General features: G+C 40.4%; 1 protein-coding gene across 4 annotated transcripts in view; it reads right to left on the bottom strand.

The window, feature by feature from the left end:
- LRBA (LPS responsive beige-like anchor protein) overlaps positions 1-14,276 on the bottom strand; it is a 414,817-nt gene that overhangs the window by 298,123 nt on the left and 102,418 nt on the right. For all 4 annotated transcript variants that reach the window (XM_077300118.1, XM_077300120.1, XM_077300119.1 and 1 more), the window contains exons 30-31: positions 13,727-14,168; positions 1,212-1,342 (exon numbers count right to left, since the gene is read on the bottom strand). In XM_077300118.1, coding sequence (XP_077156233.1) covers positions 1,212-1,342; positions 13,727-14,168 — 573 coding nt within the window. The remainder of the gene's footprint in view (positions 1-1,211; positions 1,343-13,726; positions 14,169-14,276) is intronic.

The following is a 14,276-nucleotide window of genomic DNA, read 5'->3' as shown; positions in this document are numbered from 1 at the left end:
CCAACATTTTTATTAAGACTATATAAATGTCACAAAATAGTAAGTACAACCTTTCAAATTCCCCAGAATCCTTCAATAAACTGAATGCTCACTACAAAATGGGGGAGGGATACTTAAGGCTGAATAGGAACATCCTAGGATGAGGGGCCGAATGAGCCTCTTGTGGAAGGGCCGAATGAGCCTCTTCATTTTGGATGAAGGGCCAAAATGATGGAGTATTTCCCTATGAAAACATAAAATACCCATAGTTCTTCAGAGCCCTACATAGTTCATTATGGAACATAAAGATCTTTTGTTAGGCAGAGAGTAGCAGGTAAATGTGCTACTCCTTATTGTAACTAAATTGGAGAACACTTTCAGATGATGCACTCGGAAGAGTCAATAAAAGCCACACTGTATATTATAAGTAACTGGGCAGAGGGCACATAAACTCTCAAAAGAAATTAAGAGATCATCTGGACATAAGTGCATCTAGACTCAAATCTAGGTCAGCTTCCTACAGTCACAAGATCCTTTTTTGAACCACTATTACCCATTCCGCACCAGGGGCACTACTGTGGGCTGCTGCTGATTCTTTGCAAGGGGCATTTAGCCTCGCCGCTTTTTGGGTCCAGATGAGGGAAAATTTTGCCCACCAGACCTGGTCCACCCCGGATTACTGCCTCCACATGAGGCAGCCAGGGCAGAGAGGTTCTGCCATGCTTCACTGCAATGGGGTTTATTTTCATGAAACCAACTGGGATATTCTTTGTCCTTCCAGGAGGCCGTAGGTGAGGGAGAAGCCGGGCCTGGAAGTCCCAGCTCTTCTCCTTCCACATGGGCTTGACCTGAGATAGGCTCCATTGGCACCTGGGAAGGAAAAGGGAACATGGAAATATCTGCACTCCCTTACCGCAGGGAAACAGAGGGCCTGATTCGGGTGCTTTTTTGGAGGGAGGGGGAAAGAATTATCAAGGCTATTGACTATACATAAGACAAGGCAGATGAGTAAGCTGGAAATGTGGATATCTGTCCCACAAGACAGACCTTATGTTGGATGTTACCCAAAAATCCCAGGAACAAATTCTCAAAAGTGCTGATGCTCAGAACAAAGGGTGGGTTCTTTCTGTGGTTGCTTAAAATATATACAAAGCCAACAAACAAGTCAACATTCATGTTTCTATCATATTTGGAAACATTTCTGGCAATTATTTTCATTGTCCTTCACTTACCAGGAGACCCTCCTGTTAAATCTGGAGCCTGGGCTGAATCTAAAGAAGAGACAACACTGACAGCATTTGTGGGCACACTAATAGTTGCTGCAGAAGAAGTCACTGATTTCTTCGGTGCCACAACAACACTCCTATAAGAAAAAATGCACATTTTTAAGGGTTGTCAAACCTATCTTCAAACAAAATAACAAGGCAGTATATGTACAATTTTGGTTAGAATGCCAAACTAGGCCCTGATAGATCCAAGTCTCTGTACTACCATGAAGGTCACTCACAGCCAGCCACACACATTCAGCCCAACCTGTCTCAGAAAGGTGTTGTGGGAATACAAAAAACCAGGAAGGGAGAACTATGGTATGCTACTAGGAGCTCCTTAGAGGAAAAGTATAATAAAAATGTACTAGACAGATAGGATTGCAAACACATTCAGATTTGCAAACACATGCTTTCAGTCAAGTTTGATCATTCACATCTTTTCTATTTGTTCTCCAGACCATTATTATGAAATCATGGTGCGCATCTTATTAGTAACAAGGCTTCCACATTAATTGTTCCAAAACAATTGGCAACAGTACTTTGGCAACAATTGGCAACAGTACTTTGAGATACAGAAATCACCACTGAATGTTGCCCTGTTTCAGTATAGGAATGTTTTTCCTCAACCTGTTTGAAACACAAAGTAAGTGCTACATGAAGACACACCAAACAAGTCCAAGAGTTCATTGGGCTCAGAACAGTACAATTTTGCTTAGGATGTGTACTTAAAATCTCAGTTCTTATAGATAACTCATTATAGAAAACTAGAAAAATCTATTTAGGTGACGTATTAATACACATCGGATGATTATTCAGATTATGCACAAACTCATTTTCATTTCTATAAATATGTGTTTCCGGCATCTGGGGAAAGGATTTATCTTTCATATTACTAGGACATCATTATGACACACCAATTTCAATTAAACAGTAATGCTTTATTCCAAACACCTAAAAGGCCCAGTTAAGCATACAGTAAACACACTTTTAATTGCAAGTAAGCCCCATAAACATGCAAAACCTTAGCTAATGAGCTAAAGAGCACATCTGATATATTGTGCACTCCCAAAGCAGTGCTTCCTTTTAATTACCTGGTGTTAACTATAAGACAAAAGTCTTCAACATTCAATTTATTTAATCACATCTTCCGTTGACAGTACTGTAAGTACTTGAAAGTATTCCCTTAATAGCTTTAAAGTATTCAGTTTCTAAATAAAATGTATTAAAACTTGGCCGTCAGGTTTCGCAATAAATATATAGAAAAAACTTTCCAACACTTTATAAATTTAATTATGACACATGTTCTTAGGCTGTACTTATTCAAAGTCCTAGTGGGTATTATAACATTAACACGTACCTGATTAACTTACATCAGGAGCTGACATTAAACATAAATGTGGTAGTATGTGCCATATCATTATAAGGGTGACTGCTAATGTTAACTACACTTTAAAAGATAGTAGCAACAGCCACCTGAGCCCCAAACCAAGAGCCTATGCCGGATCCGAGAATTCTTCTCACAAGTTTGTCATGTGACAAACTTACGCTTAAACCTGCATTAGAAAAAACTCATTTTCATGAGCATATGAACTCTGGCTCCAATCCGAAATGCAGTAATTCAAGAATAAGTATTAGTCATAAGAATTATGCTCACTATTCACATAATGTAGTTCTCACAGACACTTAAAAGGGATTGAACTCAAAGGGAGAAAAAGTGACCAAATTTCTACATAGCAGAATATTATTGTGAGTTCCAGCAAAGTAGAATGGTAAGGGAAGTAATATTTGATCATATAGCATAAACTGGATTTTCATGGAGATAGCTGGCCATCTAGACCAATTTGCATTTGACTGTAGACAAGAAGTAGAATCTGCACAGTTAACCAAAATAGATTTCCTTCTTCATTCTCCAGGATTTCTGAGCAGCTTTTGATCCTTTTATACTTTTGGTTTGAAAGCACTGATGGTGATCTTTAACATGTTGATTTCTAGAAAGAGGTAGCAGCTAGCCCAAAGGGATTTAACTCTTTTTAATATCACTATCAATCTACTTGGGGAATCATTCAGCTATTTAGAGCATAGCGTCATCAATAAACTGAGGAGTCAGCTAGATTTTTGGTGTTGGCTAATCCAAGATTTTTGGTGTTGGCTAATCTTAGAGCCTCTTGTGGCGCAGAGTGGTAAGGCAGCAGTCTGAAAGCTCTGCCCATGAGGCTGGGAGTTCAATCCCAGCAGCCGGCTCAAGGTTGACTCAGCCTTCCAATCTTCCGAGGTTGGTAAAATGAGTACCCAGCTTGCTGGGGGGTAAACGGTAATGACTGGGGAAGGCACTGGCAAACCACCCTGTATTGAGTCTGCCATGAAAACGCTGGAGGGCGTCACCCCAAGGGTCAGACATGACCCAGTGCTTGCAGAGGGGATACCTTTACCTTTACCTTTAATCCAAGAACAACTATTTCAACTTTTGGATGGTACAGATGCTGCTACTATCTAAAAGATAAGCAAACTAGCACTGAACTGACAAGAATGTAACCTTGCTAGTGGGTAACTCATGCAGAAGTGAATTTGAATATTTTTAATGAGATCACACTTTCCCTTGAAGAACAAAGTACATCTTGGCTTTTAGGGGTTCACTTTGATGTACATCAGTGGACTCCAACCTTTTTATCACCAGGGACCAGTCAACGCTTGACAATTCTACTGAGGCCTGGGGGGGGGTAGTCTTTTGCTGAGGGATGTCACCACTGCCTGAGCCCCTTCTCCGCTTGCTTTCCTGCCGGCGCACCTGACTTCCTGTTGCCCGCTGGGGGGCGCTGCCAGCAGCAGCTGTACAGTGCCATGCCAAGGGGGAGCCCCAGGCATGGTGGTCACTGGAGGGCACCAAAGGTGAGCTGGCAGCAGAGTGGCAAGGCAGATCCCAAGGCAGCAGCCGGGGAGTAGGACAAGGAGGTACTACGGCCCTGTACTGACTGATCCACAGATCAGGACCGGTCCCCGGACCAGGGGTTGGGGACAACTGATGTACATTATATAGGATGAACTAGCTGTAGACTCTTCAAAGAGATCAGGTATCTGGCTCATTCAAAGACAATTCTTTTGTCACCATTAACTATTGTATAAGGAGCAGAAAGCCCAAAAGTGGGCCATCCAATAGTCAGAGGAGTGAGATTGGATGCAAGGTAAAATCGCAGGTGCTTATTGAGAACTGAGGTTTTGGGAGGATGCCACCCCAGTTTTATTATTTATATATTATGATTTTCTCCCAAAAGGAGAGACAATGTAGCTTCCAACATCTCCAGTTTATCCTCAGTTTATACCTCTGTGAGGAGGGTTACTAAGAGACTGGTCACATAAGCCCTTTATGCACGGCGGCAGCTTCCCTGCTCTGGTGCCGTGCCGTTGCAGTGGGGCACAAAGCCCCACGGTTTCCCATGTACACACTGGAGCGGGGCATGATGGGTTGCCCCACCATAGCGCACGCGCACATGCTTCGCGCTGGGACCAGGAGGGCCAGATTGCTGCCAGCCAAGGTAAGTGAAGCAGAGGGGGTGGGGGTTCACACACACTGCTACCCAGAAGTGTATCTCCCATCCAGTATGCATGCTTCTCATTTTTGTGTCCCAGACACAGAACTCTATACTTTTCCTTATTGAATTGCATCTTGCACTGAGCCCCATAGCACTCTACTGCTCACCTTCCTCCAATCTAATGAAATACCATTGACAACCATTCTTTAGGTGCAGTTTTCCAGCCATTAACCATCTGAAAATCTAGTCTACAGTCCTCCAATTTATCCATCAGAACATCATGGGGAACCTTGTCAGATGCCTTACTGGAATCCAGGAAAACAACATCAACTGAGTTTTCATGATCTAATAAGCCCGTCACTTGGTGAAAGAAGGAAACCAGGACCTGTTGGAAGAAATCCATGCTTTCTTCCCCAGATCAACAAATTGTCTTTCAGATGTTTGCAGATCACCCCCTTTAAAATCTGCTTCATTATTTAGCCTGTATTTTCCTAGGTCGTCTATCTTCAGTCCTTCAAGTGGTCCTAAAGATGATGAACATGGGTTCTGAAAGCTCTTCAGAAACTTCTTCGATCACTCTTGGGTGCACACCATCCAACTCAGAGGATCTGAACATGCAGTAGAGCCAGGTACCTCTTGATAACCTCTCTATCCATGTCAACCCACTACCAAGACACTTGTTGTTGTTGTTAGGTGCGAAGTGGTGTCTGACCCATCATGACCCATGGACAATGATTCTCCAGGCCTTTCTACCATTCCCTGGAGTTCATTTAAATTCGCAAGATACTATACCTTGCCTATTACCATTCCTAGATATGTCTATATTCTTCTGGGATCACACTGAGCTATTCACCCTACAGTTTGCCTACTGCCTTATTTAACTTACATTTGCTTTTCACATATCTGAAGATGCTTTTGTTATAGTGGCCTTCTGGGACCAGTCTCAGCTCACTCCCAGCTTTGGCCTCTGATGGTTGACCTACAGTGCCCAGTATCCTGCAGATACTCTTCTTTAGAGGTCTATCCTTCTCTTCTTTTCTTAAACAGTTCCTTTTTCTTCCTTAGCTCCTCCTGAAGTTGTCTTTTCATCCAAATAGGCTTCAGGGATCCCGTAACATATTTCTGACTTGCTAGCTTGAGCATATAATAGGTCTTGTTTAAGCCCACCCATCATTTGCACCTTTCTCTTCCAGCATTCTTGTCTATTGGACGACTTTCAGCATATCTCTGAGTTTATTAAAGTCTTCCCTACAAAAGTCTAGCTTACATGTCTATGAACTTTCTTGGACCCCCATCTCAAAAGGAATTCTAGGAGGACATGGTCACACCCACCCAGGGTCCCCACCTCTTTCCCCCTATTGACCAGCTTCTGCCTGTTGGTCAAGTATGGCCAAGTCTCTTGTACATTCTTCCACCATTTGATAAATGAAACAGTCGGCCAGCCAGGTTGTGATGTTTTTGTTAATTCATTATTATTTTTTCAGATTTTTTAACATGAAGACATGGAGACTTCAATTTAAATTGTGAGACCACATAAACTTTCCTTATATGCAGTGAAAACAGCCTTGGTGATAGCAAATGTTTAGCAGGAAAATGACACAACATACAAGGTACTTTCTTTTAAATTAGTGCAATTACTTAAGTGACAATGCCTCTTTTGGCTCACTCTCCTAATTAAATTCAAATAGCCACTTTCCCACAAAGACAATGTTTTCCACAGTAAGGCTTTAGAGAGCACCTGCTTACTTTACTCTGAAGACTTCCCTATATATATAAACTAGAATTAAATGTTCCTAAACAGCATGGTATTCCTATATAATACATAATAAACCACAGTTATCGCCCTCATTTTTTCTGTCTGAAATGGGGATCGGTGCTCCAGTACTTCTGCTCCTCTCTTTCTCGGAAGGTGCACTGGGGGTCAACTGCTCAATGCTGACATATTTTCACTATGGTATTCCACATGGTTCAATCCTGTGTCCCATGCTGTTTGACATCTGCATGAAGCTGCTAAGAGTGTGTGTCCTGGGATTTGGAGTACAGTAGCACCATTATGTGGATGACATTCTGTTCTATTTTCCCTTTATATCTGAGTCAGGTGAGCCAGGAGATGTTGTAGATCACTGTTTACAGACAGTAATGGGCTGGATGACAACAAATAAATTGAAACTCAGTTCACGCATGACCGGAGTGTTGTTGGTTGATGACAAAATTGGTGAAGGAATATGGAGACAGCCTGTTCTGGATGGTACTGCACTTCCTATAAAGGTGTAAATTTGGTTCTTGTGATTATTTTTGAATCTGAATTGATAGATGGTCCTGTGGTCCAGAACCTTACCTCAACATACACAATTTTGCCATAGCAATCCATGCTATGAACCAGTACTATAAGTTGGGCTACCCAAGAAAATGTTTCAGAAGCTTAAATTGGTATAATATAATGCCATTAGATTAGTATCCATGGCTGACTGTGTGGCTGACATCTTTTGCCTATCCTGAAAAAAAGCTTCGCTATGTGCCTGTTTGCTTCTGGAACAGCTTAAGGTGCAGGTTATTACATTTTAACCTATAAAATATATACCTAAAGGTAACCCTTCTCCTATGCTTGAGGCTGACTGACCCATAACATCTTCAGGTCCCGTCCCCCCAGACTGAGAGGTCGAACCTACCAAGGGAGTGTCAAAGTTCTTGTTGTCGAAATACTGTTCTAGTTCGAGTTGGTATGTTATTGTTGTTATATTGTTATATTAATACTGATACTGTTCCATGTAAATGTTCCTAAATGTTTTCTGTAAACTGCCCAGAGCCGTAGGGAAGGGCAGTATAAAAATCTAAATAAATCAATGTGTTTGTGTCCAGCAGATAGAAAATTCTCTGTGGACTCCTACCTGTAGTGGTATGTGCCTAAAATGGAGAGGGCCTTTTCAATGGTGCTGTCCTGTTTATGTAATCCCCTTTCAGAAGTGATTTGACTTGCTGTTTGTTAGGCATAAGACTACAATACTTCTTGTATCCAAGTGCTTTTATTCCTGTGTTTTAGTCCCTTTATTGTTTCTTTTTATGTCTGTTAGCTGCCATAGGACCCCAAAAGGACGTAAATTTATATATATATATATATATATATATATATATATATATATATATATATATATATATATATATATATATATATATATATATATATATATATATATATATATATATATATATATATTTTAAATATATTTTCCTATAATCGGACAAGATAGAAGAAGTGTGATGTAGGATACAGACAATTTGAGAAGGTGGCAATAGGAGAGTCTGAGGATGCTGGATGCTGCTTCAACGCTTCATAGTCTTAAAGACATTAAGAAAAAAAGAAACAGAAAATAATATAAATATCAAAAGTGCTCAAGTGATGTATCGTGGATCATACAGAGGTAGCCTGAAGTAATCTTGAGACCCAGAAACAGACACAAAAACTCACACAGGATCTGACTATTCAGTAGTTTCAGCAGACATAGCAGATTTCTGTACCCTTATTGTCACAATAAACCAGCATAGCATGCCACAAACCACCTACCAACCCACGAAGTAGCTTCTTTCCTGGACGGAACTGCATATTTCATGATGCAAGCTGAGTCATGGACTATTAAAAGTTAATGCAACTTCTGGGCCTCTGGGGAAGTGGTATGGAAAGGTGAAGGGCTGGATTTTATCCTGTTCCTTGAAATAGGCACACCTGGTCTTTGGCACAAGTCCACAGTAGTATTTTAGAACAGAAATAAATCAACATGCACTTGAAGCCTCAGTTAAACTGCAAATCAGGCATGCCCAACAAGTAGAGAAGCGGAAGTGTGACAGCCTTCTTTTAATTTACTTCATCAGTTTTTCTGTTCAATATGACATAACAGAGGAATAAAAAAAATAATGTCATAATTCAGTTGGTTTCCAGAATTTGAAAGTGATTAATGGCAACACTATCTCACTTAAACTATTTTAAATATTACTGGGGGGGGGGGCAAAGCTTTCAAAAGAACTTTTGCTATATGAAGAAATCAATATTATAATTTCATCCACATTTTTAACAATATTATAGACAAGATACTTTATTAGGTTGAAAGTCCCTCACATTTATAAATGTTTACAATGGATAGTTTCAGCGATAAAAATATGCATTTTATTCTTTCAAGTTTATAAAGGACAAACACTGCAAACAGACTGCTAATTCTGTGTATCTACTGGCTTAATGAAAGAGCAAGACCGGGCCTTGAACTTTTATCAAGATAAATCCTTGGCACCCACTAATCACCAGATTGGATCTTCACATAAGATAAAAGAGTAATTTTTGGCATGGGAATGAACACACACACCTTGTTGTTTGCAAAACCCCACAACCTGGCAGTCTTTCAGCAAGGTTTCACTCACATAGCTGTTACTGTATACTCTCCAGCTATAGCTGGGAAGTTGATAATCCTTAAGATATGAGGAGAGTTTTGATTTCTGACACAACATTCCTGAGATAAATGCAGGATCAGAGAGATGCTTTGAAATTCCCAGAGATACTCTGCTGTAAAACTGCTACATGGGAAAAACTTTAACAAGGTGTCTTTTTTTTTACAGAAATGAAAAACGTTAACTCGCTAGGCCTTGTGTTCCACACCAGACAATACATTAAATATAAACCAGACACAGATCCACAGAGCATCCTGAAGTCTGCTTGTCCAAAGTTTCCCAATGTAATGTTAGTATTTTGGTGTGTCCCTAGAGATGAAAGCCTCTTTCTGAATACTGCTACAGTTTCCTGAATAAAAGGTCATAACCTATTCCACCCACCCTTAACCCAGAACTATAACATTTGATGTCATCTGAAAGAAAACATGTTTTTTCCATGGGAGCTGAATCAATTTAAATGCAGTTTATAGATTGTCAGAGGCTCCTTTAGCTTTTTACATACTTAAGTAGGAATTCTGCATTCACAAGACTGTTTCAGACAATGGTCAACTGCCTTCTCTAACTTAACGATTTGTGATGTAGAAAATTAGTTAATGAAGAACAGATATTCTGTCAAGAATGAAGTGCTCACCTTAAGAGATGATTTTGTGTGTATGCCTATAGTATGCACTTTAGAAAACTGTAAAAACAATTGCAACTGAAAGGTAAAACAATGCAAGTTGTCATATCATTTAAACATTACAGATTTTCATATACTTATGTGTATATGTCTTTTATGCACTAGTGTTTGCCTTTGCTTTTACTGTGCATTCTCGTTGGGAGAGAATGAAATTTTCTGTTTTCACCTTCCCAATACAGCCTACTAATCTCCATGTTCCTATGCGACAGAGGATCCCGGGGAATGACATGAGGGAACATACTAGTTTAGTCCAGATCTAACACACTAACTTGTAGGCTAATTACATGCAGGTACACCAACACATTTAGAGCAGTGCATAGAGAACTAAACTGTTGTATTTAGTGCAGAATTTAAAAAATATAGGTATTTTATGCCAATTTTCTCCCTGATGTGTGCCAAAGCAGCTTACAATATCGTTCTCCACTTCTCCTCATTAGCCTTGTATCTGAAATCTTGTATCAGAAACTCTTAGGATGAGAGGCAATGGCTGGTTCAAATTCTCCCAGTGAACTCCTAGGACTAAGAAGGGATTTGAGCCAAGTACACCCAGACCCTAGTCAGAAGCTCTCACCAGTATACAATATTGGTATATGTAATTTAGTAAAAATACCATTCTCACAGAACAAATAATGTTGAATTACACATCTAATATCATTGTAGAAGATTCATTACATATTAGAGGAAAGACACAACAACAAAGTCCCAAAACAGGGTAGGGGTCCCCAACATGAAGAAGAAGAAGAAGAAGAAGAAGAAGAAGAAGAAGAAGAAGAAGAAGAAGAAGAAGAAGAGTTGGTTATTATATGCCACTTTTCCCTACCCGAAGGAGTCTCAAAGCGGCTTACAGTCGCCTTCCCATTCCTCTCCCCACAACAGACACCCTGTGGGGTGGGTGAGGCTGAGAGAGCGCTGATATCACTGCCCGGTCCAAACAGTTTTATCAGTGCCATGGCGAGCCCAAGTTCACCCAGCTGGTTGCATGTGGGGGAGCACAGAATCGAACCTGGCATGCCAGATTAGAAGTCCGCACTCCTCACTACACCAAACTGGCTCTCAACACCTTACAGGAGCCCATCAAGGGTTTTTAGAAAGTGAGCCTAGCAGGGCTTCTGATTGGCTGTGCAGAATAAAATAATTTGCTTTGGTAGCAGTTGCCATCATAATGTTGGTTTTATTCTCTCTTACTCCTCTTTCTGTATATTTTGTTAAAAATATAACTCATATGCAGTTGGGCTTCGTCTCTGTGTGTGGCTCTGCCTCCTATAACAACCACTTTGTGTCTGAGTCCACTACCTCATGTCAGATTTCCAAAGGTGCCAAAAAGTTCAAAAAAGTTTGGAACACTGGCATTAGGACATACCCTGCAACAACTTGACAGGAAGATTTGTGTTAATAACTTTGCAAGGGGAAAAATGAAAAGGCAATTATGTCATTTTTGATCCCTAATCCTGAAAGCGGTAACAGTATCCTATGCCAAACATTAAATAGATACTTAAGAAAAAGGTTATTTGAGCTCAGCCCTTTTCCTTTCTTGTCACCATGTCTGCCTCCCTCACTTCCTCTTTCATCTATCTTGCTTAACATTTTACAGGCATTACTTAAGATTTTTTCCCCTTCAACAAAACCATGTCAAAGTATAGGCATATTACTAAAAGATAATAAACAACTGTTTGCTTGTTGTAGAGATTTGAGTCAAAACAGCATCCCAGATAGCAAAATCAGTATATCTCTGGAGTTGTTTGAACTCCCAAGTATTTTTACTTGATTTTATTCACAGAAATCTTTAACCCGCTCCTAGCGGAGCAGATTAAATAATTCGTTAAGGGCCCCAACGGCGGACCCTGTCCGTGATGAGGAAGGGTGCCGATAGGCCCCTTCCCCTGGACTGACAATCGGAGGGCCCAATCGGCAGGCGCAAAGTGCCTGCCGATTGGGCCCTCCGATTGTCAGTCTGGCTCACAATTGGTCTCGCACAGCGCGGCTCACAATTGGTCTCTTGCCGCCGGACTGACTAATCAGGAGGCACTTTGCGCCTCCTGATCCGCCCCCCTTCCAGCTTGCCTCCAGGCGGCCGGGTAAGAGGTCACCCATGACACCGGACCGCTGGCCCCAGGCCGAGCCGCCCCTGTCCCAGCATGACCCGCCAGCCTCAGCAGCCCCAGTCCCACTAGCGCCCGCTGCATTCTGACTGCAGCAGGCTTATTTACTAGTAAAACTATAAATGGTTAGTTATTATACTTTGGGAACATCTTTTATGAATATGCAGGTGACAATGTCCTAAGAAGAAAAAATTATATATCAACTTATCTATTTATTATTTATTTATTATTATCTATGCATTCACCCTAAGAGTTGTCTTCAGAAACATATAATTAAATTTGAGATTTACTTAGCAGTCAATTTCAGTAAAGTTGCAATTATACAGATTATTAAAACTTCAAGAAATAATAGTCAGCAATTCTCAAGAATAAATAAAAATGAAAATGTTTAAACAGAAACAAAACTGGGAAAGGGCTTCAAGGATCATTGATTCCAACTCCCTACACCACACAGGAAATCCACAGAAACCTTCTCACACAATCCCCATGTGATCCCTGTTCTATTCCTAGAGGAAGTCAAAAAGCCTCCAGCATCCTTGGTCCAATTTGACCTGGAGGAAAATTCCTTCCTGACCCCAAAGTAATGATAGTCATTACCCTGAACATGTATTTTATTAAAAAGGGCCATGAAGGCCAAGGACTGGTTGATGCAGTTCCTGGCCTTCCTCTCATGATATGATTATATTCACAGAATTTATCTGCATTGCTGTCAGATGGCTACCTAGCCTCTGATTTAAAGCCTCCAAAGAAAGAGAGCCCATCATCTCCTGAGAAAATCTGTCCCACTGAGCAACTACCCTAACAGTCAGGAAGCTTAGCTGAAAACTTTGATTTAATTTCAATTCATTGGTTCTGGTCCAGCCTTCTGGGCAACAGAAAAAAACCCTGCTCCATATTTTATATGACAGATTTTCAAATACTTGAAGATAGCCATTATATCACCTCTCACTAGTCTCCTCTCCAGGCTAAACAAACCCAGCTCTTTCAACCTTCCTCATAGGACTTGGTGTCCTAACCCTTCACCATCTTCATCGTCTTCCTCTGGACATATTCCATCTTCTCCACAGCCAACTATGGTGCCCAAAATTAAACACAATACTCCAAAGTAAAGTCTAACCAGAGCAGGGTAAAGTGGTATCATCATTTAGCATGATCTGGACACTATACTTCTGTTGATACAGTCCCAAATCACATTTGCCTTTTGAGCTACCACATCACACTGCTTTCCCTTTTTAGCTTCTGTATCACACTGATTTTCCAAATCCAGGGTAAGGTCTACAATTCTTCAATTTGGGTATGGTTTACAAATCTTCAATTTGCATTTACTAGGTTCTTTCAGGATGAAATAATGAAATAGCTTTTATTAGTTACCATCATGAATTATAGTGTCATGTAGTGTAGGCTTATTTAATATCTCAGTATCTTCACTGAAATACCTCCTTCGACTTTGACATTCATGAATCAGGTTGCAATCCTAGTTAAACCTATGAAATACAGCATTGGACACTGACAGTGCTATAACCAATTACCTGTATTGAAACTTCATGAGACTATCAACACTAAGATGAATGATGTCTTTCTATAAAGTCCCACTAAATAGTGCTTGCTTTTCAGGTATTTCAAAACAATAGCAATTTTAATTTTAATTAAAACAAATATTTTGAGAACTCAGATTCTGTTTTATACTGTATTGCACACCATTGTAAATAAAATATACGACCAAAATTTAATCCTTCTCACCTGTCAAAGGACCGAAACTGTATAGGCTGTTCAGCAGCAGTATCCCCAAGAACACCAAGGAAGGTGGGTGGTAGAACAGTAGGATCCACTGTGGTCCCATCTGCAGGGGCACTGACCAAGCTTCTTAGGATATCTTTAATGTTGACATTTTTTGCAGCTGGCACAGAGGATGTGACTTTCTCATCCACTTCACTCTGCAACTCACTTCTGTTTTCCTGAGATTTATTGACTTCTGAAGAAAGTGTGCACAGTACTTCACTGACGGCATCTGGGCCTCCACTGAGACCATGTGCTTCTGCTTCTGTACCATCTTCTGATTGGTGTCCTGGTGCAGGATGTTCTTCTTCTTCAATACCGGAATCTCTTCTTTGTACAGATGCCACACTTTCTGACTCTTCTGAAGATATGGCAGCACTAATAACTTCTGGAGTGCTTTCTGTCTCTTAAAAGATTAAAAAATACAGAACAAAATGATCAGAAGTTTACTTTAAACAAACCACTATTTTAATATTTGAAAATGTGTACCATTGATGATAAATAGAGTAAGGTA

This window comes from Paroedura picta, chromosome 10 (assembly GCF_049243985.1).
Source record: "Paroedura picta isolate Pp20150507F chromosome 10, Ppicta_v3.0, whole genome shotgun sequence".
NCBI lineage: Eukaryota > Metazoa > Chordata > Lepidosauria > Squamata > Gekkonidae > Paroedura > Paroedura picta.
The sequence above is the reverse complement of the archived record's forward strand: the minus strand, read 5'-3'. Positions and strand labels throughout refer to the sequence as shown.